The 27,685-nt window shown below is 41.0% G+C and overlaps 1 protein-coding gene across 2 annotated transcripts in view; it reads left to right on the forward strand.

The window, feature by feature from the left end:
• The window catches only part of pard6a (par-6 family cell polarity regulator alpha), a 41,837-nt gene extending 23,527 nt beyond the window's left edge, over positions 1-18,310 (forward strand). For both annotated transcript variants that reach the window (XM_020612774.1, XM_020612776.1), the window contains 4 exons: positions 11,049-11,338; positions 12,275-12,400; positions 13,449-13,648; positions 14,757-18,310. In XM_020612774.1, the coding sequence (XP_020468430.1) occupies positions 11,049-11,338; positions 12,275-12,400; positions 13,449-13,648; positions 14,757-15,075 (935 nt within the window). In that variant the 3' untranslated portion in view covers positions 15,076-18,310. The remainder of the gene's footprint in view (positions 1-11,048; positions 11,339-12,274; positions 12,401-13,448; positions 13,649-14,756) is intronic.
• The last annotated feature ends 9,375 nt before the right edge of the window (positions 18,311-27,685 follow it).

Below are 27,685 nucleotides of genomic sequence, written 5' to 3' on the forward strand. Positions count from 1 at the left end.
GTAAGCTGGATACAGGAACAAAGAAATGTGGTCTGAGCATCCAAGGTGGGGGTGGGGTGCGGCCCTGTATGCACCACGTATGTTACTGTAAACATGATCCAGAGTGTTCTTGCCCCGAGTTGGAATGTTCACATGTTGGTAATATTTGGGAAGTACAGCCCGTAAATTGCACTGGTTAAAGCGATAAAAACAGCATCTGGGTGCACTGTCTCTAGCGCGCTGATGACATCATAGAGTTTGCTGAGAGCCGCAGAGGGATTAGCTCTTGGGCTAACATACACAGCAGCTAGAAACCCAGCACTATGCTCTCTTGCTACATAATAGGTCCGGCATTTCAGCAATAAAAACTCTACGTCTGGCGAACGTGAACCTTGACCTTTGACCGTACAGAATGCATGGTTTTATGGTTTTATACTATAATGGGAGTGAGAAAAGAAAATGTGGTTTCAATGGAAGTCAATGGGGCATTTTTGGCCACAGATGTGTGTCAGGAGGGAGTATCTGGCACTACATAAAAAATACTAAAGTAATCAAATCAGTTTTGTTGCTAATCTTTGACATATCCAAGACTTTACTCACCACCAAAACCCCATCCTCCTACTATTTATTATATGGAAAATTATTCATTTTTGGTGGGGTTTTTTTGTAATAAATATTTCATAATTCAAAACATTAACTTTCATTTAAAGGGTTATAATCCTGAAAATGATTGTTTGGTAGTTTTGAGCAAGTCTGAAGTTGTTTAAAAGATTTATGAAAAAAAAGAAAAAAATATTGATGTACAGGTGCTGGTCATATAATTAGAATATCATCAAAAAGTTGATTTATTTCATTAATTCCATTCAAAAAGTGAAACTTGTATATTATATCCATTCATTACACACAGACTGATATATTTCAAATGTTTATTTCTTTTAATTTTGATGATTATAACTGACAACCAATGAAAACCCCAAATTCGGTATCTCAGAAAATTAGAATATTGTGAAAAGGTTCAATATTGAAGACACCTGGTGCCACACTCTAATCAGCTATTTGACTCAAAACACCTGCAAAGGCCTTTAAATGGTGTCTCAGTCTAGTTCTGTAGGCTACACAATCATGGGGAAGACTGCTGACCTGACAGTTGTCCAAAAGACCACCATTGACACCTTGCACAAGGAGGGCAAGACACAAAAGGTCATTGCAGAAGAGGCTGGCTGTTCACAGAGCTCTGTGTCCAAGCACATTAATAGAGAGGCGAAGGGAAGGAAAAGATGTGGTAGAAAAAAGTGTACAAGCAAAAGGGATAACCGCACCCTGGAGAGGATTGTGAAACAAAACCGATTCAAAAATGTGGGGGAGATTCACAAAGAGTGGACTGCAGCTGGAGTCAGTGCTTCAAGAACCACTACGCACAGACGTATGAAAGACATGGGTTTCAGCTGTCGCATTCCTTGTGTCAAGCCACTCTTGAACAACAGACAGCGTCAGAAGCGTCTCACCTGGGCTAAAGACAAAAAGGACTGGACTGCTGCTGAGTGGTCCAAAGTCATGTTCTCTGATGAAAGTAAATTTTGCATTACCTTTGGAAATCAGGGTCCCAGAGTCTGGAGGAAGAGAGGAGAGGCACAGAATCCACGTTGCTTGAGGTCCAGTGTAAAGTTTCCACAGTCAGTGATGGTTTGGGGTGCCATGTCATCTGCTGGTGTTGGGCCACTGTGTTTTCTGAGGTCCAAGGTCAATGCAGCTGTATACCAGGAAGTTTTAGAGCACTTCATGCTTCCTGCTGCTGACCAACTTTATGGAGATGCAGATTTCATTTTCCAACAGGACTTGGCACCTGCACACAGTGCCAAAGCTACCAGTACCTGGTTTAAGGACCATGGTATCCCTGTTCTTAATTGGCCAGCAAACTCGCCTGACCTTAACCCCATAGAAAATCTATGGGGTATTGTGAAGAGGAAGATGCGATATGCCAGACCCAACAATGCAGAAGAGCTGAAGGCCACTATCAGAGCAACCTGGGCTCTCGTAACACCTGAGCAGTGCCACAGACTGATCGACTCCATGCCACGCCGCATTGCTGCAGTAATTCAGGCAAAAGGGGCCCCAACTAAGTATTGAGTGCTGTACATGCTCATACTTTTCATGTTCATACTTTTCAGTTGGCCAAGATTTCTAAAAATCCTTTCTTTGTATTGGTATTCAGTAATATTCTAATTTTCTGAGATACCGAATTTGGGGTTTTCATTAGTTGTCAGTTATAATCATCACAATTAAAAGAAATAAACATTTGAAATATATCAGTCTGTGTGTAATGAATGAATATGATATACAAGTTTCACTTTTTGAATGGAATTAGTGAAATAAATCAACTTTTTGATGATATTCTAATTATATGACCAGCACCTGTATGAAAATGTATGTTCATAGTTTGTATGTGTACATTTTTGGCATGAATGTGAAAAGATGGTAGTACATTTAAGTAGGGCACAAGGGTTTAAAAAAAGTAGACATCACGTTTTATCTATTTTGCTTTTACTGCTTGAAACAAAACTGCTTTTAGGAAACACTAACCCTTTTGAATTTTATACCCTAAACAGATACTATAATCTATATATAGTCTTTTCAAATTAAAGCTAAATTAAAACTGGAAATCTGCTGAATCAAATCGAAATCACTGAATCATACTTTATAATATTGTTACAAATTGAGCTGTATCATTTTTGTATCTGATCATAGACTGTGTATCGAAATATGTATTGAATTGTTTGAGAGGGATAGATACACACCCATAATATATATGGTAGAAATACATATAAATATACATACTGTACCTTTGGTATTTGTAGACCCACATAACAACATTCCTTGTCAGTACACCGTAGTCTTGGGTGTGCCTATTTGTTAATTTGACTGCCTTTAATTCAAGATTGTTCTGTTGAAAGTGATGAGCAGATATTACTAAAGCTGACCTAGTAAGAATCCTGGTTAATTTCCATGAACAACAGTAGGAAACTAAGTACTTAACATTCTGATTGCATTAGGCAGAGTCAAGACTTTATTAATATGCACATTCCCGGTGGCTTTTGGGTAAGCGCTCAAAAAATGCAAAGGGTGGAAGTGGTCACTTGTAATCTGGTGAGCTTTGTTTATTAAATTGAATTAATATTTCTCACCTGGTTGCAGATGTGATTTTCCTATTATTTTACCAGGCAAAATAGGCAAAAGTTGTGTGCACACCCTATCCAAATTGTGCACAGACACAGGACAATAACAACAGTGGTCTTTGGCAGGCAAAACATTTTGCCTGGTGAATGATGAAGAGGAGGAGCTCAGAGTAGAACCGCTGCTCCTCCACATCGAGAGGAGCCAGCTGAGGTGGCTCGGGTATCTGTTTTGGATGCCTCCTGGGCGCCTTCCTAGGGAGGTGTTCCGGGCATGTCTCACCGGGAGGAGGCCCCTTGGAAGACCCAGAACACACTGGAGGGACTATGTCTGGCCTGGGAACGCCTTGGCATTCTTCCGGAGGAGCTGGAGGAATTGTCTGGAGAGAGGGAAGTCTCGGCATCTTTGCTTAGACTGCTGCCCCCACGACCTGGTTCCGGATAAGCGGAGGAAAATGGATGGATGGATGGAATGATGACGAGAAGCAGTTGTCTACTTCCAGGTTTGACTGGCAAGGCTTCTCCAGCCCTCTGATTTCAGTAAGAGACTGGCTTATGGATGGAGAGCTGGCTATAGACAGCTGAAGATATGTGTACAACATGATGACAAGAGGAGGAAATCATATATTTATACACAAGCAGCAACATGCAGCGACTGAGGGAAGGAGAGAGAAAGCAAATCAGAGAGTTGGAAAGGAAGTGGTTTTCTAACTGCAGCTCATTTTCTCAGCCTTCTGTGTTGAAACTCTGCCATCATAGCAATGTATCTAATGAACTGAAATGAGTCAAAAATTGGAGTGAATTGATAGAGTAGAACCTAACATAAGGAAGACAGTGTTGTTTGTGGCAATTTGGCACTGTTGCAATGGAATACGTACACCGACTGGAGATGTAAGATGTAGTGGAAGAACTCATACAAAGATTAGAGAAATTCTATTTTAGCTCATTACTAAAGTCTGCTGTTAGTAAATGGATATAATCTATAAGCTGAGGTGTGTGTTAAATGCAACTTTTAGTAACACTTTACAAAATAGCAGTAATATCACATTAAAGTATTAAGCATCTATATACAGTACTATCAGGTGAATCTTCACCTTTTCATTAGGGATTCTTTGAACATTAGATTCATACAACATCATTTTAGTTTTTTAAATTATTTGATTGTTTATAATAATTTAAAAATGCCAGTTTTATCCTTTAATTTCAAAGTAAAAAAAAAGGTAAAATGGACTGTATTTATATAGGGCATTTTTCACAGTGTGTTGCACTGGCCAGAGCGCTTTACAGGAGATCATACACCATTCACACACTGATGACGACAACGTGAGTGTAAATTTATTAACTGAAACAGAGTGGATACAATTACAAAAGTTTAAAAAGAAATGGCACCAGTTTAGTATATAGCAGAGGAAACTGGCAGCAGTTTTAGCCTGAGGTGTGGGTGCATAATTCTAGATCAGATCTTTATGTCTGTACACTTTCATCCAGAAACCATTAATACTTCATAAAGCATTAAAATGTGACTGCCCCATCCTTCATATTTCACACACATACAGTGGGTACGGAAAGTATTCAGACCCCCTTAAATTTTTCACTCTTTGTTATATTGCAGCCATATGCTAAAATCATTGAAGTTCATTTTTTTCAGACACAGTATATATCACTGACTTAATATTTAATTGTCATTCAGCTTTACTATTGTTAAACTAGCTGTGCAGTCCATGTTTATATTCTAGTGTTTCTGTATTAAATATTGAAAGGGGAAAAAAGCATTTTAAGTGTTTAAAGACAGTGGCTCTTGCATTTGTGTAGAGTTCCCTTTTTCAAGTTGTAACAAATGTAATAAATGTGCTGAAGCTGTGTCACTGCAGAAACCTGAGATCCAGTTCCCAGTATTAGTGTGTCCAGCACTGATGTGTAACTGTACCCAGTGAATACAATCATGTCTGTGGGTGGGAAGGGAGCTTGTCCTTATTGCTCTATTAGGGACTCCTGACTGATTGGACACACCTGCTTAGTGGGGGTTGGCACTGGGAGATTAGTGTGATGTTTATCACTGACAAGTGAAAATCTGTTAGAAAGATAGTATACAACCATCTGTAGCCCTCCCTTGGAACAGCTGGAGTTAGTAGTGACAAAGACTGCAGTGTAATAACTGAATAACTAAATACATAATGAGTAATGGTTTAGGAATCATGTCATCACTGACAGTCTTATCATCAGCCTGTTGTGTAATTCTATTCAACGATAGAGAGATGTGAAGAAGCAGACACTGACAGTGAGTTCAAATAAATAGGCAGCTCTCTAAATGTGTTGCTTTGAATCAAAGCCCAAAGGGAAGTTAGTGAGGAGTCAAATTACCATCCTTCTACAGCAGAAAATTTGCTGTCAGTTGGCAGCTTTGTCAGTGGTTCACAGAGACTGAGTTTACTATAGGATAATTGAAAACTCTGTTCTGGTCAAGGGAAAAGTGAGCGTACCTACTCACACATTTTATAGTCTGGACAGAGTTATCATTAAACATGGAGCTATAGTGAAGGACAGGAGGACACACAACTAACAAGATTTCAGACAAATCACCCAGCCATAGATACAGTATTAAGCATATACTGTGTCCCAGTTCAGCGGACGAAGGCTGCATTTGAAGACCAACTGCGTCACAGCATCACAACAAGGCCATCTCATTTTGAAGGCTCCTTCAAATGCAGCTGAGAAATGCATTCTCCTTTCCCCAGGCAATGAAGGCTCCAACTGGTGAATCCTTCGACGCCCACCCTATCCCAAGATTCTTTGCGTACCTATAGAAAGCAGAGCAGCTGTCAAGGTTGCTAGGGAACTGGAGCTGCACTTCGTAACACGTGACAGTAGGGGCAGGAACAGCTGGTCACGTAAACAGGAAATTCTCTGTAGACCAGACCTTCACAAATCTGCACTTTTTTGACATCTAAATTAATTAAGGCAAAATTTAATTAATTTAGGTTCACACTGTCAGACATCAAGCAGATTAAAACTCTTGCTTGTTACTGTTGATAACCCGCCAGGTTTTAAAAGTTCAGAGGAGTAAAACAAATGTGACCCATGATCCTGTAGCTTTGGCTAAACATAATGGATTTGTCTGCTCCATGTAAACTAAGAAGTCCAGAGTTCCACAAATGGCTTCACAGCAATTTTGCGATATTGCAATAAAAAATGGCTTGATACTGTCATGGGACTGTGACGGTATCTACAAGGATATTACATATGGTTGTTTCATTGATAATCAGAATTTGTAAACTGACATAGCGGATGCTCCATTATCAACTTTTAAAGCTGTTGTGTACCAGCATTTCAGTTTTCCTGTTTAAGAAATGACACCGATGGAAAGGAAACTGACAAATGCTAAGCAATTTACAAATACTATTATTTAAAGGCAATACTAGCACTGTTTAGGGCTGAGACCAACCTGGATATGTCTTGCAGGAACAATCGGGACACAGCTGTGCGCTACTCTTTAACGGAGATGGGCATATAAATCAGACGCACATATGCAAAAGCAGCCACTTAGTAAGCGCCCTTAAAGTCTTTTCTCTTGAAAGAGTAGATCATGATGAGGTGCTAAAACACTGTTGTTCTACTGTATGGTACTGTATTTTGTTTATAAGTTCCAGCTGCTGCAATATTTTATTTTATTTTATTTCAGAAAAGGACTGCTACTGCTGTCTTTTGTTTTGCAGTTGTACAAACATTTCAGTTTTTGCACATGCTTATGTCATGGCTGCCTGCTTTTATTTTAATAAAGAAGGAAAGCAGGGACACTTTAAGTTTAAAGGAAAATCATACAGAAACATTATTTAATAAAACGTATTTTTTCATCTTTTTTGCTTCATTTATTAATATTGTGATATCTTATGGACTTTTTAGCATGGAAATATCGTACTGTGAGTTTCTGGTAACATTACATCACTAATAAGGTACCAGAAGCTTTTATAAACTGATAAACGCATGCTTAAGCTTGTGATTTGTATAGAAGATGCAAATTGTGCAAATGATCATATAAGGTGTATCCTTTACCCCTGCAATTCTTTTTGTTTTGGTTTAAAATCACAGTGAAATGACATTGTTTTGCCTGATTACGTGTTAAAATGTAATACTGTAGTACTGTGAAACACAGGAGACTTTATTGGAATATGTAAACCAGTGGCAAGTAAATTTTATGTCATAAACAGATGCATGATATTGCATTTTTCATTTACAGTTGTAAGTAGGTGGAAAGGGTTAATACCACACCCTCAGCATGGAGTATGGCCTTTGTTTCATGTCCTGCCCTGTCTGTTGCCTTCCCCTGTATGCTCGCCCATTATAGACCTGCACTGGATTCAACCATATGGCAGCCATTTGGGCTCCAGATGGTGGGCACTGAGGTCACTGTTACACACACACACACACACACACCAACAAGCTGGAGACCACAGACTGATGCTTTTAGGACAGATAAGTGACACACAAACACAGATAATAACATGATAATATTCAAATAATAGTTTAAGTGTTTATGTAGTTGTTTGTGGGGGCACAGTGATGCGGCGGTTAGCGCTGTCACCTCACAGCAATGAGGTTCCAGGTTTGAACCCAGGCTGACTCGATGCCTTTCTGTGCTGAGTTTGCATGTTCTCCCTGTGCACTTGTGGTGCAGTGATCATGTACATGCTACATGGACTCTCCATGTGACATACTTGATAATGCCAGCTGGCATGTCATTAAAACAACAATTAAAATATTATTGTAGATGACACATATTGCACAGCCCTAGTATGATTCTGTCATAAACCTTGACCAGATATTTAGGAACATAACAGTCAATACTGTAGAGTTTACATAGGAATATAATAATCACTTTGTGGGAACATACATAAATCTGTTTATTCAGTCACACTGTGGGGACTCGACATCCTTATGGATTCAAAGAGCAAACCTCCAGAATGTAAATCATTAAATCTGGGAATGCTGACTTGGTTTGAGTTTAAGATGAGATTAGGTTTAGGTTAAGCAAGTAGTTATTATGGTTAGGGTAAGTCTTCAGGAAATGAATGTACGTCCCTTGAATGTGATGGAAATACGACATGTGTATGTGTGTGTGAGCATAGGTCACTCTGCGAAGCAGCATCGACCGGTGGCAAGCAATATTAATAATGAGGAAGAACACACTAATGCACACAGATAGATACAATACATGCACTGTCTCTATGTGGAGAGAGTGTGTGTGTGTTTTCTGATATGGCAGACAGAACAGAGACAGAAACTCACTTGTAAGGGCCAGACTTAAGCCTGAAGGCACAGACACCACTAAGCCCACTCTACACACACACACATGCAGTAAGGGAAATTGTGTGTGACAGAGACAAAGAATGCTGTATGGGAAATGCAATAGGTCAGGAATTGTCTCCAGCAGAGCAGCTGCCTTCACTTTGTTTGCTCTCCTTTTGCAACTAAATAAAATCCCAGTATTTAGTTTGCTGTACAAAGCATTTGCTATATATACATATATACATACAGTATATATATGATTTAGAGGCAGGTCTAGAGAGACCCTTGCCTCAGGGTTGGGCTGGCTAGCTATGGATGTTCTCATTCTGTGTAAATGAACACTGACTTGTGGGAGGCAGCAAACACCTCCTTCAACTCTTCATGAGTTGAAACTAGGAATCTCGTACTTTTGGCCACGCCTTGAACAGTGACATCAGAGCAGGTGTTTTCCATCATCAGGCACAGGCAGATTTTATTCAAATAGTTTGCAGTGACTGACAAGGCAGATTGACTGGCTTGTTTGTTTGGCTCAGGATTCATAGCAACATAGAAAACAACAGGCAGATGTCATGATGGAATGATTTTTTTGTGACTTACAAAATGCACATTAACAGCCACTGTACTGGAGTCTTGGCCAATAAAGCTGATTCTGATTCAGAGATGTCCTTTAAGATGGTGCCTCTTAAGATAAGTGCCCTCCACAGAAATTCTTGAATGTAAAATTTAATTCTTGACTTATATGGCTTGAATTATTTTACCAAATCTTCAAACATGTAGTGATTGTGTGTAGATAGCACTGCTTATTGTATAATATGAGAAGGATTAACTTTTGCAGAAAAAAAAGCTTATACAAACACTTTTTCACAAACATATCTGTGCAAATTCTCAGTCATCCAGGTCATAGTAAACCGCAACCAAAATAACCGTGGAAATCAACTGGACTTGGATTTCTAGATCGAATCGATCTAGAAATCCAAGTCCAGTTGATTTCCAAGGTTATTTTGGTTGCGGTTTACTTTTTCACAAAAGCAACATAAAGTAAAGTGTTATTCATCCACAATCCTCAACAACAGCTTTTGCCCCTGTTGTCATTGACCTCTGCAAAAGACTAAAAGGGTGGAGTTGCTTGGTGATGTTCAAAGACAAAGCAAAAACAACATCTGAACCAAAAGGATGATTGAAGACCTCTGTACACTGCCACCAATCAAAATGTGTTCTCCACCCAGTAATGCATACAGTAAGTCAAAGTGTAGGGCCTGAAAAGGCTCAGGCTTTATTTAATTTTTGCTATTTAATGAGTTTGTCTGGTCCAGATGCACTTAAATTCTGTTGTGATCACAGCAGTTACTGAATGTGCCCTTTGCAATACTGTTTGTTTAAAAAGAAAAGCTTTTTAAGATTGTGTGAATCAAATGTTATTGCAACAGTGACTTCTGTAAGGGACTACTGACTGCTATCATGCATATTTGTTCAACAGCAGTGCTTAAAAATTCTCCCAGCGTAATTTGTGCTATCACTCGTATGGTTCCTTTCAAATAAAAATTCACTGTGCCTCTGTTATGTGTACAGTATGCATGCACACACACTGGTAGATGCGACAGATACCTCAATGAAAGAGACAGAAAGAATCATCTGCTTCTGAACAATAGCAGTGGGATTATAGGATACGATTAAATGTGTTTAATCTGCTTCACATTCAACCCAAGACCCTCCGCAGCCTACTCAGTCAAGGATGTCGGAGGTCTTCTACAATCCTTTGTTATTAACCTTTTAATCTGAACTGGAAGGAAGAAGCAGAAGTGTTCTTCTAAAGGAAAAACTGATTTGTTTAATAGGGTGTGAAAAAGTGGTGGAGTCGGAGGAAGTGGAAATAGAATGATCAGTGAATGGATTTCTGTTAATAAGAGAAAGTGAGAGCAGCAGAATGAGTGTTACTGATGGGAATTCTGGCTCTTTGGGCTCCCATTCGGCTTTTCATTTAGCACTACTACTGGCTTTTATAATTCAGCCAAAGTTAGCAGTGTTTTGACCAATGATTGGTATTTGTGTGCACCTATAGCACTTTAATTATTCAATGTAGAGTGTTTATTTTGAACAAAGAATAAAATTGACGAGGTGTCACATCAAATAATGTGCGGCTGTATCTTTTTGATGTAATACAGAACACAGATGATTTAACTGATGATTTACTATTTTCAGTTTTAATTTTGATTTTACATACCGCCCCAACTTTTTGTGATTGGGGGTTGTAGACAAACCTGTTATGGAGCAATAAGCCTTTCTTTCTGTTATTCAGTATTTTTTTTTTTTTTTTTTTTTGCAGCCCCCTCATCAAATTGTTTGTGTTGCTCCTACTATCATCAAACATACATGTACTGTACTGTATGTGCAGTTTCACTGGGAGGAGTGCAGTCACCCAACATGGTGTACTGGATGCTAAAATTCTAGCATGGAGTGCTGAGCCTATGAACTACCACGGGCACAAGAATGATTTTTATCTCAATGTTCCTTTAAATTAAATAGAACAATGCACTGTAATTGGAAATGTTGATGTTTTTATAAGCATCACGATATAACTAACAAAGGATTTTGTCTGTCCTTCTGTCCACCTTTAAGAGGATGAACCTGTAGTTTTTGGCACCAATTCCCTCCAGAGGCGTAAAAAGGGGCTGGGCTTAACTGGACTGCGCACCCCTGGCGCAGGATCCACCCATTCAAAGAACAGAACAGGCCTAATGATTGGCATGCCACAGAACTTCAGACAGGTCTCATCCATTATTGATGTGGACATCTTACCTGAGACGCACCGACGTGTACGACTCCACAAGCATGGTACCCACAAACCGCTGGGCTTCTACATTCGTGATGGGGTGAGCGTGCGGGTGACACCACAGGGTGTAGAGAAGGTGAGATCAAATATTCCATTTCAGGCTGACATTTTTAGAAAAACTGATATAAAATGTCACAGTCATGTTTCTTCAGATGAATTAACAATGGTCTTCATCTTCCTTACATGTGAAGTGAAAACCAGCCTGAGTGCTCTGAATATGCTGCTAGATACGTTTCTGAAAGGTGTCTCAGCCTCAGTCATTTTTTGCTATCCTGATAATATGAGAGGTTTTAGGAGCATTTCCTAATTCCTAATCAGTAGATAATTATCACATTGTCATTCTTGTCAAAAGCTTTGTGGCAACATTTCTGAGCAGGGGAAGGTTAGAAATTCTCACAATGGGCACCATCAATTGTAAAGGGGGAGTTTGAAGATTTAGTGTAGATGTCATGAATCAACATCAGTACACAGTATCTCCAGCACAGTATATCAAACTTGTATCGATCAAATGTTTTTGCCCATCGGGCCTTCATCAGTGTGGACTGAACATCTGATGAATAAAAGCTTGAAGTATTGGAGAAGAGTTGTACAGAGTGTTTTGATGTTGATGGATTAGTTTGAGGCCCACACTGCTCTGTGCCCTGCTGTGTGTGTGTGTGTGCATTCTCAAAAGGAAAGAAAATGTAGAGCCTGCCATCCAAAATTAGTGAGTGAGTTGCTTTACTTTTGCTCAAGCAATTTGTTTTTGTGCACTAAATAACAAATAACAAAACATGACGACATTTTAAAAATGGCACTGTAGGCACCAGTGATACAGGTTGAACTTTATATAGCACAATGATCAGCAACAACATGACAGCAACATCAAAAGAAGGTATTGATAAAATATGGCATATAATGGTAATCTTACTGTATGCATCATAGATTTGGAATAAGAAATCTAGGTTCCCAGGTTTTAAACCCTGTTGCAGAGAGATGAAATGTTTGACACTTTTCCTCTATTGTCCTGTAGGTTCCTGGGGTGTTCATTTCTCGTCTGGTACGCGGTGGGCTGGCAGAGAGCACAGGGCTGCTGGGAGTTAACGACGAGATCCTCGAAGTCAACGGCATCGATGTAGCAGGAAAATCTTTAGATCAGGTAAGCACGGTGTCCAGATGTGGAGACCTGCCAAATATGTCACTGTAGTGGTTTTTGGCTCATGTACTAAGCTAGTTACTACAACATTCAATAAAACAGATTAGGATGTTTACCATTTTTCCTAACTAGTTAATGTACAGTATGCAATTTTTATTTTCATTCTTATCATTTCCCCCGACAGTACAGTAGTATTATTAGCCATATCCATAACTGGAAGCCGATTATTATTATTCCAGTTATCTCACCACAGTGACTGGTGAGATAAATGTAATGATTATATAGATTTTTTTTCAAAAGTGTCTTTGTAGGGTTACCTAAGGCAGGAATGTTACTATGAAATATTATAGTACAGTACACAGAGTATAGCCTGACTTTTCTCACTGTAGTTAAAATGATGGTAAATCAGTTCTATTAGTGGAACGTTAAAAAACCCCATGTTACCATTCTTCTTCCATATTATCATTTTTACACCGCCTTCTTTGTAAATAACTATTTGTCTCATCCTAATTCGACCAGCGAAAGACAGATCGGTTGGTTTTAGGCTGATTCATGATAACAAAACACTAGCAACAGTTAAAACTGTTTTGTAAAAAACAAAATGTAGGTTTATTGGATGTATGCACAAATCTTACATTTTTGACATGGTGCTACATACAGTAACATATTTATCTGTGAGATAGTAAAATTGGCAGATCATTGACAAAATGTTTTGTAACACTACAGTGAACCAATTTTCCTTGGAGCCTTGATGTCAGACTTTTTATACTGGTTACAGGAGTCTGATAAAATAAATGAAACATGGCACACAGTCATACTGTTACAAGCACATGCTAATTGCAAGGACAGCTAAATATTGAGGGCTGTGAACTTGATACGGTGTCAGAGAGAAGAAGAGAGCACCAGGAAGTAAAACACATCTTCCAAAAGTGTGTAGGAGAGGAAACTGTCATTGTTGTGCCTGCCCTTGAATTTGTTTGCACAATAACCAAGTCCTTGAAGTGTTTTTCCCTCCTCTTCCAAAGCTGTGATTCTCTATCTGTCATTCCAGGTTACAGACATGATGGTGGCCAACAGTCACAACCTCATTGTGACTGTGAAACCGGCTAACCAGAGGAACAACGTGATGCATCGTGGGAGTAAAACCTCAATGGGCAACTCTGGTTCTGTGGGCTCAGCTGGATCTACAGGCTCCATTCTGTCACATGACTCACCAAGCCCCGCCTCTCAGAGCAACCCCATCACTGCCAGGTATGACGCGGACAGGACAGAGGGATGTTCTTGAACTGGAGAGCCCAATGCAGAAAGTACTGTGTGTTGCTGTTGTGTCAGATTTTACCAAGAAAAACCACAAAAAAAGAGCAGAAAAGTGGGTAAGAGAAAAAAGTGGAAAGGGGCGATTTGACATAGTGGGAAAGTCACAGAGAGAAAGAGATCCAATGAGGAACAAGCAGAATGTGAGGGAAGGGATCTTCTTTACTGAGCTTTTGTCTAATTTTCATTTATGCCAGGCTGTAAAAGCCTTTAAAACAGAGCTGAGACCGTTCTGACCCTGGATTATAATGACAAATATAGCCACAAGCAGGACTCAGAGAAGAGGAGGGGAGATCAGATGGATGGTCTAGGTTTAACAGTATGAAATTGGTGGGCAGCAAAAGGAGAACAAATATGTTTATTGCATTTGCTGTGTGGAGAATGAAATGCCGCAGAAGGTCCTGGATATTATGAACCCTCTGTGAGTCAAGCAGATATGTAAGCTTCTGGATCCTGAACAGTGGAAAAATATATTTCTGCTGTAATGTCAGCGATGAATGGGTGGGATGACAAGGTTTATGAGGATCAGACTTTCATTCATAAACAACTGTTTATTTTTTCAAATAGCTGCTCCAACTGAAAACAGTTTGGCTTGGCTGATAGACAAACTATGGAGATTATGCAGTGGTTTTGTTGGCTGTGTATATCATATTTGTGGTGGAGAAAGAAAAAGAGTTATGGCACTTTAAGTTGAATCCATGGCAAAACGTTGACCAGCTCAGTCTGGCTTCAAGGCCATATGTCATTTAAAGCTGTGCTAATTCAAATTTGTATATAAACAAAAATGTAGAATTATGAAAAACACTTGTAGTGCTGATCCAAGTTATTAGCAATTCATTAGTTCAATTCAGCTCTATAGTGTTTTAGCACATTTCAACTCACTTGGTTTTGAGGTTTTTTGAGCTAAGAGAAGAAAACAGATCATTGCAGGTTTATCAGTTTTATTATTTTCAGCACAACAAACAGTTAAACATCTGTAGTAGAAGTTAATTTTAAATTAACATTTATTCTATAATCATTATTTGCCATGTCCATTGTTACATAGCAACAGCATTGCAGAAGGCGACAGTGATGATGAGGATGACGATGGTGACATCATTTTGGAGAATGACTCCCTGATGCCCCACGACTCCCACCAGGTAACTGATAGCAACAACGTTAACCTCAACAGAGACTCACCTACCAACGGGCCTCACAGCTCCACTGTGGTCAGGCCCCTCCCTCAGAGCGTCTCATTGCCCAGTAGCGTTGGTGCATCCCTGAGTGACAGCTCCATGACGTCCAATTACAACAGAAACACAGCCCACACAGCCAGTAATCGTCAAGAGAGCATGAGAGAGGACGGCACCATAATAACACTGTGACTGTGTCGACACTGACAGCCACACTGTAACAGTGAGGACCATGCAATGTTATGACACGGAGTGCTGTAACCATGACAACTACAGAAGACAGACTCAGCAGCGCCTTGTTTAAAGGTTCCTTTTGTTGAATCTAGTTTCTCTTTTTAAAGTGGGCGGAGCCTCACAGCACCACGCCGATACAGGACAGAGGGTTCCACCGGCCTCCGTACACTGTGGATGTTCACCATCTGCAGGCCTACCAGCACTGACTTTTTATGTTTCTGCGACATGTTACTGAAGTAATTTGGAGTCTGAATGGTCTGGTCCTGTAAGAAACAAATCATTTACAGCTGCCCAGGGGGTCAGGTATTAACTGGACTTAGAGAAAGCAACAAGACAAGACTAAAAGCTCTGGTAAAAGCCAAAAGTCCATTTGATGTCAACATATGTAGGAACTCATCTCTCTGCCAAAATTACCTGTGAAGTACTGCAAAACTGACAAACCCACAGCAACGCCAGTCAGAGACGTCACTGTCCTCTGCCGGGCAGCTGACCTGTTGGCCACGACGAGACAATGAATGAACAGTATAATGGAGTCAGGGCACTGAGGCCATGGCAGCACAAAGACCAGCACAAGCAGCACAGTGAGTCAGCAGTAGTGTGTGTGCTGCACAGGTCGGAGGTTCATTCAAACAAGGCAGTGCACCAAGAGCACGTGGTACGGCAGTGAGAAGCTGGCCTCGTGTTGCAGAGCCACTCCATTGCCAATCTGATGAGTTTAATCAACAAGGAAATACTATTTATGTTTTAACTAACTCCTACTTGCTTCACAACCCGTAGATTTAGTTGACATGTAAAATGAGAGTTTGTGATTAAAGTCGTCCACATTTATAGCCAGTGAGTAATCGGTAAATCAGTCTGCATCGAGCTCTACATTATTATGAGTGGTTCTTACAGTATCTGGACAAGTAACTGTTTGAAATCAGGCAAATGTAAGATGAATGAGATTTATTTATTTCATCTCTTGTAATTATTTAGATTTTTCCACAATAAATCTTAACCTTAAGTCTTACACCATGATACATCATTCATCTTACTGGTGTAATTCAACACTTATACCCATAAGGGTTTTCTAAATGTGCCTAAACAACAGAAATTGGAAATTCAGTTTCATAAGACACATTACTGAGTAAAATGAGTGGTCGTCTCTATGATATTCAGCCACAGTTCTTCAGAAAAACTGGTGGAAATGTGTCCTGACTTGGTGGAGGTTCTTTTTATAACTTTCAAACTAAATGGAAGACTAAGAAGCAGAGGCAGCAATTCCTCAGCCCTCCACAGCTAAAACTAATAACATATACACATGGATATACAAACAATCAGGGAGCAGGAGTCCGGCAGAGGACTCACTCTTATCTGAGTCATACAGTATGAACCTGTGTGTGAGCTCTGGCGGTCTTACTTTACAGTCTGTAATGGGGCCTAACTCCATCACACACTGGGTGCTCTCTTTACTGTCTGACTCACATTCTGCTTCACCAAAAGACTTTTGGTCTGACAGTCAAACAGTGCCACGATCATGTTTACACAATAGTATCAGTTCTATGATGTACAACAGAAGATATATACTGTGGGATATGTTTTCCATTCATTTGTCAGAAATAAAAAACATGATCCCCTGACAGAAATATTATACGGTGCTCCATAGTCTGCCTGGGTTTGTTGTCCTCTGACAGGCAAAATGTTTGTACTGGTCTCAAGCCAAGCAAACCTGAGAGGAGTCACTCACCAGCACAAGTTATAAATGCAATTCCTTCACAGAGTGTTTGTAAAGTCACTTTTCAAATGCAAATTTTAATTCACTGAGTGTTTACAACCTGGCTTGTTTCCACCCATGCTCACTAGCTTGCAGTCTGCCTCTTCAGGCTTTGCTGGCGTACTGCTGCGGTTTTTGCCACGTTACACTGGACACTACCCGTTTCTCATAGGGGATCTGTGTATGATGTAGGGCTGTGAATGTACGAGGAACCCCAGTTGGATCCACTGTGTACAGACAGCTGCCACAGTCTGGTTCCTGGTTCTGTTTGTTACACAGCTAAACCATAGAGTGAAATGACACAGGGCACTGCACTTTCCTGAAGCACAGACCGATCCCAGTGTGTGTGTCCCACTGGTCTGTGTGTACAGTACAGAAGGTTGGGTCTAACATCTGTTCAAGTTACAGTTCAAATGTAGCTTGAGATGCGGTATCTGCAGTCAAACCCTGGCTACGTACTACCATTAGAACAAGGTACAGTGCTCAGCCTGCGAATGAAACCCTCGTCGCCAGTCGAGCAGGTCATGTACACTCTCTCTCTGAACATGTTGCTTGTCCAAATTCCACTGGCAAACAGCTGGATGAAGTTTAAGGAAGCACGAGGAGCACTTGATTTATCTTCCACTGATGCTTTTCAACAAGATAAGTGAAGTGCACCAGACCTGGCTGTTGTTGTTTAGTGCTGATGTCAGTAAATGTTTAATGTGCAGACACACACTTTCAAAACACAAACATGTCTCTTCATTTAAATATACAGTATGTTAATATGAAATATAAATGTAAACGTGAGATTATGGAGAAGGCAGATTTTCATTACCTGGGAGAAGTTTTTATGTAAGAGAACATTTTATAACGTGTAAAATATGGAGAGTATTTTTCTTATACTTGTACTTTTAAACTGTATATGAGAGGAGTGGGGGACTGTGTGTGGAATGTTGTCACGCTGTGTTCTGTTTGTGTTTCATGAAGATGCCTCATGTAGCTGAATTAAACATGAAGGAAGACTTTCACAGAGACAGGAACTTACTGTATCCATCATTATGTAGAGCATTTGTCCTTGCTGTTACATGATTGGCATTTTGTGTCTCTGTCTAGAAGTACAGGGTTTGAAACAAACACTGGAACATGGACACCAGACTACTGGGGTCCCAAAGGCCCCGGCCCCACTGTGTGGCATTGTGGCAATTTGTTTGGCACCACTGATGTACAATATAAGGTTGATGTTGCCATGGCCCTTATCCTGTCAGCTTAAACTGACAGTGGCTCCTGATCTTGACCATATCTTGTGGCTGAGTTTTGGTGAAGGACCCTGTGTCAGCATGTGCTTACTGAATATTTCTGTTGATAATGATATTGCATAGGGTACATTCTTTCCTTCTTTATTTTTTTACTTCTCTTGGCTGAATATGTTATACACACAAGGAGTTCATTAGTAGTACAGAACCGAGGCAGCCCTCTGCAGCGCCATCTCACACACACACACACACACTTACCCAAGGACACTTCAATATGTGGACTGGGGACAACAGAAATCAAACCGCCAACCTCTTGGTTAGGGGACAACCACTCTACCTCCTGAGCCACAGTCACCCCATTAAATGTAAATGTAGTGAAATAATCACAAACAAACCTAGGTGCCCACAGCCCTGGTGACCCAGCTGGCTGACTGGCCCAGCATTAAAGGAGCAGTCCAATATTCTTAGCCAGAGCGAGGTGAAACGTGGATGGCACAAAGAACAGAAGCAACCACTGGCCTAACTGTAACTTCTGACTCCCAGACTGTCATACATATAAAAGATTTATTTGCTGAATAGGTATAAAATGTGCTTGTAAAAACAGGAAGCTGTGTTTCAGCAGTAGCTTGTCAGGCGCTATTTGTACTAAAAACAGTCAATGTATCCATTTTGACATAGTTCTGAGGTTGATTTCAGTAATGTATGACATAGTTCTGAGGTTGATTTCAGTAAAGCAGCCTAATTATTCTTCACCTCAGTACACACAGACTCCTTTTGTGACTGTGTTGCACAGCTTTCTTTTTGGTTTGAGTGTCAAAGCATTTTGTTTGGTAGAGAAGCATTCCTGACACGCCTGAATGCAAAATGTGTTTTGAATTGTAGCAGAGACATTTTAAAACAGGTTCAGTTTGGCTTCTGGATTTGAATGTTCTGTACTGTATGATAATTGAGGACAACGTAGTTTTAGTCCCGTCCTAGCAGGGTCGTCCCATTTTAAAAAAGCTGATTTTTGTATGGTTTGGTAAGAAGATTCTAAGCCACACTGCCTAAATCAGGCAGCTGTGACATTTTGGAATGTGTGTTTTCCATCTTTGACAGAGTTATGACAGCTAACACATCAGTACTGGACAAGCAGAGGGAGAACTTGTATCCATCTCCTCATCTGACAAGGATCTATTTGGAAACACCAGACTGTTCCTTTAATGAAGGGTAAGCAAGGGCATGAAGCTTGTGGAGCCAGATTAGTTGGATAGTAGTTAATGTGAAAAAAGGTTGGACTATTTTACAGGTGGTCAGTTCAGTTTTCATCGGTTCTCCCCCCGTAGCCTTTCTTTGGATGCAAAATATCACAATTCCCTAATTTAACACTGACAAATCTAAACTACACCGACGACATCCTACTAAACTGAGAATAGCCACTGTGTTTGTTGTGCAATGATCGCGTTGCCAGTGTCACATCACTTTTGGACTCTGATTGTAGACCGTTTCCATCATGGTAGCAGTTCATCTCGGAGACATCTCACACAGTTCTGTGTTGAAGCAAACATGAGGCTGTACAAACCTTTAGAAAAACTAAAAGAAGTGCCTTTTTGAAGTAAGGATCCTTGTGTTTCAGCTGTGTCACATGACAGAGGGCAGCAGGACTTAGCAAACAGCCTGTTGGGGGTTTCACATCAGACACATGTAGCCTGCACTGAGCACACAGCTGGTTCTCTAGGAGTCTGTAACTAAACTGTGAATTTCATTTGGAGATAAAATATGATTATCAAATTATAGTGTTAAGGTAATAAAGTATTATTAAAAGGCATAAAGTGTCGCCTCTTTTTCCTTCATCCTTTTCTCTTGTTTTTTCTTCCTCTCTTATTTGTCTTTGTTCCTGTTCCTCCTTTCTTCTTTTCATTTTATACTTTCATTTTTCTTCCATTTGTCATTTCTGACTTCTTTCTTGTTTCTCTTTTGTTTCCGTTCGCTTTTTTTTGTGTTGCTGTATTTTTATTTCATGTGAATTCTCTTTGCCTGAAACTTTTACGTGCACAGTTTCATCATATTCGCTCAGACAGGCATCAGAAGTGAAATGTTCATACACAGTTACTCCCTCATTGACAAGGACTCGGCTGGAACATGTTTTAACCAACAAGAAGCAGCAGAGGTCTGCATCCAACACGTCTAGATGGTCTCTGGGCCGACAGTCAGTCCCAGACAGCGGAGGTAAAATGAACTCTCATTCATTTGCAGTAGGTAGGTGAAAGAATCCAAGCAGCAGAGAAGGAGACATGGCGTCCGGCTGCAGTGAGTGTAGGAACAGTGACAGAGTGAAAAGTTTGGTCCATCCCTGTGGACTGCTGTTGGTCTGCTGCCTGTTGCAAAGCAGCGGGATTAACCTCAGCAGGGTTGTCTGGGGAGAAACATGATCAGTCTGGACTGAGATGATAGTCATTACAAGACTGGCTAAACAAGCATTGCTGCTGTTTTTTTAACTGAGGCTAACTAATAGAGATGGTTTCTGGAAGTGGGGTTTGAGGGATGGAAGTTGTGAAGAGGACAGAGAGAGGAACAGAGGGGCCACATGGACGCTCTCTGCTTCTGCTTCATTCTCACAAACAAGGCCAAACCCTGCTGTACATAGTGCAGCTCTGGTTGACACTGTTGTTTTATGTATTTTCTAATGTTCTGGATACATACAGTGTTTAGGAACTGATATTGGACGGTTTTTCTCATTCTGTGTTTGCGTAAGAAACCTCGTACTCAACTAACTGGAGAGAAAATGGGGAATCTGGGGTTCATTAAGCCAAAGGCCACATTCAAAGCACAAAAACACAGCAGGTCCACACACACACATATTTAAAAAGGCTTCCTTTGTTTATTTCATTTTATTTTATTTTTTTGCATGTAACAGCACAATGGGGACAAAGTGCAGATGTTGCAGCTATGCCTTCTTCAGTGTGCAGATGTCTTTCTACTGTCTAATGGAGTCCCTCACTTTTTAACTACATAGCTCATTACTGACAGATATGCCAAATGCTTACTTGAAATGAAAGGCGTCAAATATCACCAAAATCAGGAGCATCCTGTCTCAAAGTGATGCTGAAAAACTGGTCCATGCATTTGTTACTTCCAAGCTGGGCTACTGTAACTCTTTATTATCAGGATGTCCCAACAGTTCCCTAAAAATGAATGGTTTAGGCCTTACCTTAAGTATAGATCCTTTTGTATGGGGTTCTGCAAGGCTCAGTTCTTGGACCCCTTCTTTTTTCCCTTTATCTTCTCCCACTCAGTTCTATACTTAGGAAGCACGGCATCTCCTTTCATTTTTATGCAGATGATAGCCAGCTTTATTTACCGGTTAAAAAGGTGAACTCTTGTGTTAGGACACTGCTTGAATGTTTCGATGACATTAAATCTTGGCTTGCTTTTAATTTTTTTAAGCTAAATGAGGAGAAGACTGAGGTGATAGTGTTTGGCGATTCTGCTGGGTCACCCGCTATTGACTTGGCTTTTTCGCTCAATACAATAAGAAAAATATTTCAAATCTGGGTGTTAAGATGGACTCTGACCTGAAATTTGACGGCCAAATTGCAGCTGTCATTAAATCTAGTTTTTTTCAATTAACACAATTGTCCAAAGTAAAATCTATGGTTTCTAGATGGCACTTATTCATGCTTTTATCACCTCCCGACTGGATTACTGCAACACATTGTATCTGGGGATTGGTGAGTCTTCCATCACTCGCCTCCAGATGGTCCAAAATTCTGCAGCACGTCTTTTAACAGGTACAAGAAAATATGAGCACATCTGTCCAGTTTTAGCTTCCCTGCACTGGTTACCTGTTTATTTTAGGTTTCATTATAAAATTTTACTTTTTGTTTTTAAATCCCTTCATTGCTCTGCACCACCTTATTTATCCAAATTGCTTCACTGGCATACACCCACATGTTCTCTGAGGTCAGCCAATCAGCTTCTTTTGAGCGTACCAAGAACAAAGCGCAAGCTTAGAGGCGACCGGGCCTTTGTGGTCACTGGTCAGACAAGCTTCTTCTTTGTCTGTTTTTAAGTCTCTTTTAAAAACTCATTTATTTTCGTTGGTGTTTTGATACTTTATATAGGTGTTGATTTTATTTATTTGTATTGATTCATGTTTTTATATTGTGTCGATCTTATTTGTGCTTGTGGGTTGTGTTTTTGATTTATTGTTTATTGTAATGTACAGCATTTTGGTGCACCTTGGTTGTTTTAGTGCTTTATAAATAAAGTTGGTATGGTATGGTAAAAAGCCTTCAGTTAATCCAAAATGCTGCAGCCAGAGTACTGACAGGAACTAGCAAGAGAGATCATATCTCTCCCATATTAGCTTCTCTCCACTGGCTCCCTGTAAAATCCAGAATAGAATTTATGAGAATGAGAAATCCTTCTCCTAACATACAAAGCCCTTAATGACAAGGCTCCATCGTATCTTAAAGACCTCGTAGAGCCTTATCATCCTAACAGAGCACTTCGCTCTCAGAGTGCAGGTTTACTTGTGGTTCCTAGAATCCACAGAAGAAGAATGGGAGGCAGAGCCTTTAGCTATCAAGCTCCTCTCCTGTGGAACCAGCTCCCAGTCTCAGTTCAGGAGGCAGACACCCCCTCTACCTTTATTATTAGATTTAAAACCTTCCTTTTTGATAAAGCTTATAATTAGGGCTGGATCAGGTGAACCTGAGCCTTCCCTTAGCTATGCTGCTATAGGCCCAGACTGCTGGGGGCTAGGTGTTAGGGTTTCTTCCCCTCTCCTCTCCTTTCCTCTCTCCCTATGCTTCTATATGCCACCATTACACACTGTTGCCAAGTGCTTGCTCAAGGGGGATTTGTTGGGTTTTCCCTATGTAATAATATTGATAACAGTAAGGTCTAGACCTTAGTTTGTAAAGTGTCCTGAGATGACTTTTGTTGTGATTTGGCGCTATACAAATAAAATTTGATTTGATTTGATGTCTTGTTGCTTTTCTTCTTTTGTCTCTCCTCTATCCACTCACCCCAACCGGTTGAGACAGAAGGCCGCCCCCCAAGAACCGGGGTCTTTCGGAGTTTTCTTCCGTAAAAGGGAGTTTTTTTCCTTCCCGTTGTCACCAAGTGCTCACGAGGGGTTTGTTGAATCTCCTTTTCTAAATTTTATAAATCTACATGAATTTGATCATTCACAAACAATGAGTAATACATGGAAATGGGTTTTAAAAAGTTAAATAAAATTAAATGATTGAACGCATGGTCAGGGACCACGTGCAGTGTCTTTGCGGACCACCAGTGGGCTACATGCCACTGGTTCAAAACCCATCTTCTGACAATATCTGTCTTTTTATTTATCTCTGATTTGACTTTTGAACTTGCGTCATTATAAGTGCGGATGTAATTAACAGAGTGATTTTCCTTTAGGTTTTAAATAATCTCTACTCCACATATTAACTTACTGAATGCCTCTGCCCTCTGTCTCTTTACTAGACAGCTGAATAACCTTTGCACACTGACGGAGCCAAAACAGGAAAAAGCATTTCGATAAAGGGAGACCTTTTGAAGAATTGGGTGTGTGGACCTGTTACCTTTTCTCTGCTTTGAATGTGGACTTTAGTTTAACGCACCCCAGATTCACCTTTTTGTCGTTCTACTACAGTAACACCGAACTGCTTCCTCTCCGTTTTCCACTCAGACACCGTGTGCAGAGCTTTGTCCACCATGACACCCTCACCTTGCAGGTGGGAGCCGTTTCTCGAGAGTGACTGGGGGCTGCAGTCTGTCTGTTCAGACAGACGAAACAACAGCTTCTTACCCCAATGTTATTACTAAATTTTGCACACATTTGTTCATCATTTTAAAATTCACTTGCCTTTTCGTAATCCTTTTTCTCACAGCTTTCAGTGGTGGTTAAAGTGCTTCTATCTTTAAAACTTAAAAGTGCTCCAGCTGGGGTCAACTAAACCACCAGGATTGTCACCTTATGAAGCTGATATGGCTAACATGTTAGCACTGCTTATTTACTCATCAAGCAGATTATGCAACATTAACATTTATTTGAAGTTGTGTTTGTGTGCACCTTCCACACCAGCAGATTGCTCACTCTGCTGAGCTAACAGTGAAGGACACACTACTCAAACACAAAGTCAGAAAATATAAAGTGCCTAATTTAAATTGTATACATTCACATTTAGTTTCAGTTTATAAAATTTTGCATGTATAAATACAATAATTTAGGCATATTGTAATATTTCTGGGGTCATGCAAGATGGTGCCGCTGATTTTGGCCTGCCGCCTGCTCCTCCTGTGTATCTGCTGTTTTGTTGTAATTGAGACTGCCTCAGTTTTCCCAACCTTGGTATATGATCGCCTGAGGCTTCTAGAAATACATAACTCAATGCTTAGATGCTCCAGTGTCCACCGAAGCTATCAATCCAAGCTACCACAACCACCGCTGGCGTCCATACCTCCTTTCCTTTGACGCTCTGTTGGCCCTCTCCCAGGCAGATCTCGTCGGAGGTGACACGGCAGCAGAGCTGGACTTAGACTGAAATCTTGCCAGCTCTGTTGGCCCTCTCCCAGGCAGAACTCGTCGGAGGTGACACGGCAGGAGAGCTGGACTTAGACTGAAATCTTGCCTGAATTCATCGCTGTGGACTGAGCACCTCTTGGAGCATGGCTACCTCGATTCAAGCTGGACCCTGATCTACAACTATTGCTTTCTTCAACCGGTTGGCTCAGATGTCGACCCCAGTTGTCTTGACAGTTTTCTGATTTGTGGTGATTTTAACATTCATGTCAACTGTTCTTCTGACCAGCTAGCAAATGAGTTTAACACACTGTTGGACTCCTTTGATCTCACCCATCGGTACTATGCCCCACTCATCAATGTGGGGGCACACTAGACCTCGTCATCTCTCGAGGCCTGTCTGTGTGTATCGGGGATGTATCAAACTCGGCCATCTCTGACCACTTCCTCATCCATTTCGAAGTCCCGGTACCGACAAGTGTACCCAGACCTATGGCCCCTTGCCAGCCGCGCAGGATTATTACTCCCTCAATGGCTCCGGACTTTGCCGCTGCTTTTTTAGCCTCTGAGTTTTACTCTTCAGGAGCTCAGAACCCACCTGCGTGCCCTGATGCCTTCCTCTCTTCATTTGACTCTACTTGCTCCCAGATTATGGAGTCCGTCGGTCCCTTTAGAAGGAGGAGGGCTAGAAACACTCCTGACCCTTGGCTGAACGACACCACCCATGCCCTGTGGAGACATTGCAGGCAGGCGGAGCGTAAATGGAAGAAGGATGGCCTGCACATCTCCCTGGACATTTTAAGGGGCAGCCTCCTCTCATATCAGAAAGCTGTAAAAGATGCCAAAACCCAATATTTATCTAACATTATTTCAAACAGCCAACATCCAAGAGTTCTTTTTAAAACTATCAATTCGGTTATTAATCCTGATGTTGCTTTGGCCACTGAGGGGTCGGTTCTGATTTGCAATGAATTTCAGTGATACTTCATTGATAAAGTTTGGGCTATTAGACAAAATATTCCCAAGCCTCTACCTTATGTATCGCCTGTATCTCATGTATTACATACCCTGGATTCCTTTATTCTGATCTCTCTGCCTCAACTTAAGAAATGTGTGTTACAGCTAAAGTCTGCCACCTCCCCCCTGGACCCTGTCCCAGCCAGGATTATTAAGGAGGTTATCGACACTGTTGGGCCCTCTCTGGTCACTTTTATTAACTGCTGCCCTAGGTCGGGCTCAGTTCCCACCGCCCTTAAGCATGCGGTAGTGAGACCACTCCTTAAGAAACCTAACTCCGATCCTTCCCTTCTGTCCAACTTCCGCCCAATTTTCCTACTGCCTTTTTTATCTAAGGTTGTGGAAAAAATTGTTCTTACCCAATTGCAGTCTCACCTGGATCACCTGGATGTTGCTGACAAGTTTCAATCAGGTTTTAGGCCCCGTCATTGTTATGGTTTGTCCCCCTCACCAGGAGGGTGAGGGTGAACTATGGCAGGACTCAAGATTGCAGACCCAGGTGCTAGTGAAAAGAAAAGGGTTTAATGGAACAAAAACACAAAGTAACAACATAACAGGGTCCATGTACATGTACAGTCCGGGTGAAGTAGAGATGGTGGAGGAGACCAGGACGACCAGGGGAGTAGACAGGCTAACGGCAGGAACCAGGAGAGTAGGAGAATGAGAACGGACAGGTGAAAAGAAGAAAGTGGCGAACGACAAAAGAAATCAACCGCACAGGAACTGTCAGCATTGAATTCTACGTAAGCATCACTAAACTTATAGAAACAAAAACATACAAAGAGGTCCACAGCACAGGTACTGTCAGTGTGGGAAACAAAATGACGTACAGTACATACCACGAGTATCGGCCTGTTACGAGGTATGCAAGATTATTAAAGTAATGCTCCGGCGACAATGGAGCGTCTGCCAGCGGTTTAAGTAAAGAAAGGAAATCATCACCTAACGCGCCTCAGCTGTGCGTGACAACCCACGAGTCACTAATTACAAAAAGCGACACAGGTGAGGTGCGGATCCCACAAAAAAAGAGAAAAGCAGGAGAGAGAAAAGAAAGAGAGGCAGGTTGCACCGAGCGGACCTGACAGTCATAGTACTGAGTCTGCATTACTGAAGGTCCACAATGACATTACCACGGCCCTTGATGCCAAGCGCCTCGTTATCCTAGTTCTTTTAGATCTATCAGCAGCTTTTGACACTGTTGACCATGCGACATTACTGTCGAAACTCGAACACCTCGTTGGTCTGAGAGGCGTGGTCTTAAACTGGTTTATTTCTTTTTTGACAAATAGAACCTTTTCTGTTATTATTGACGACTTCTCCTCTAACATACAGTCAGGGAAAAAATTATTTGAACCCCAGCTGATTTTGTAAGTTTGCCCACTAACAAAGAAATGATCAGTCTACAATTTCAATTGTAGGTTTATGTGAACAGTGAGAGACACAACAATAACAAAAAAATCCAGAAAAATGCATTACAAAAAAAGTTATACATTAATTTGCATTTTCATGAATGAAATAAGTATTTGATCCCTTTGCAAAACGTGCTTTAGTACTTGGTGGCAAAACCTTTGTTGGCAATCACAGAGGTCAGACGTTTCTTGTAGTTGGCCACAAGGTTTGCACACATCTCAGGGGGGATTTTGACCCACTCCTCTTTGCAGATCCTCTCCAAGTCATTAATGTTTCGTGGCTGATGTTTGGCAACTCGAACCTTCAGCTCCCTCCACAGATTTTCTATGGGATTAAGGTCTGGAGACTGACTAGGCCACTCCATGACCTTAATATGCTTCTTCTTGAGCCAATCCTTTGTTGCCTTGGCCGTGTGTTTTGGATCATTGTCATGCTGGAATACCCAACCACGACCCATTTTCAAAGCCCTGACTGAGGGAAGGAGGTTCTCACCCAAGATTAGACGGTACATGGCCCCATCCATCCTCCCTTTGATGCGGTGCAATTGTCCTGTCCCCTTGGCAGAAAAAAAACCCCAAGGCATAATGTTTTCACATCCATATTTGACGATGGCGACGGTGTTTTTGGAGTCATAGGCAG

This window comes from Monopterus albus, unplaced genomic scaffold, assembly GCF_001952655.1.
Source record: "Monopterus albus unplaced genomic scaffold, M_albus_1.0 scaffold127.1, whole genome shotgun sequence".
NCBI lineage: Eukaryota > Metazoa > Chordata > Actinopteri > Synbranchiformes > Synbranchidae > Monopterus > Monopterus albus.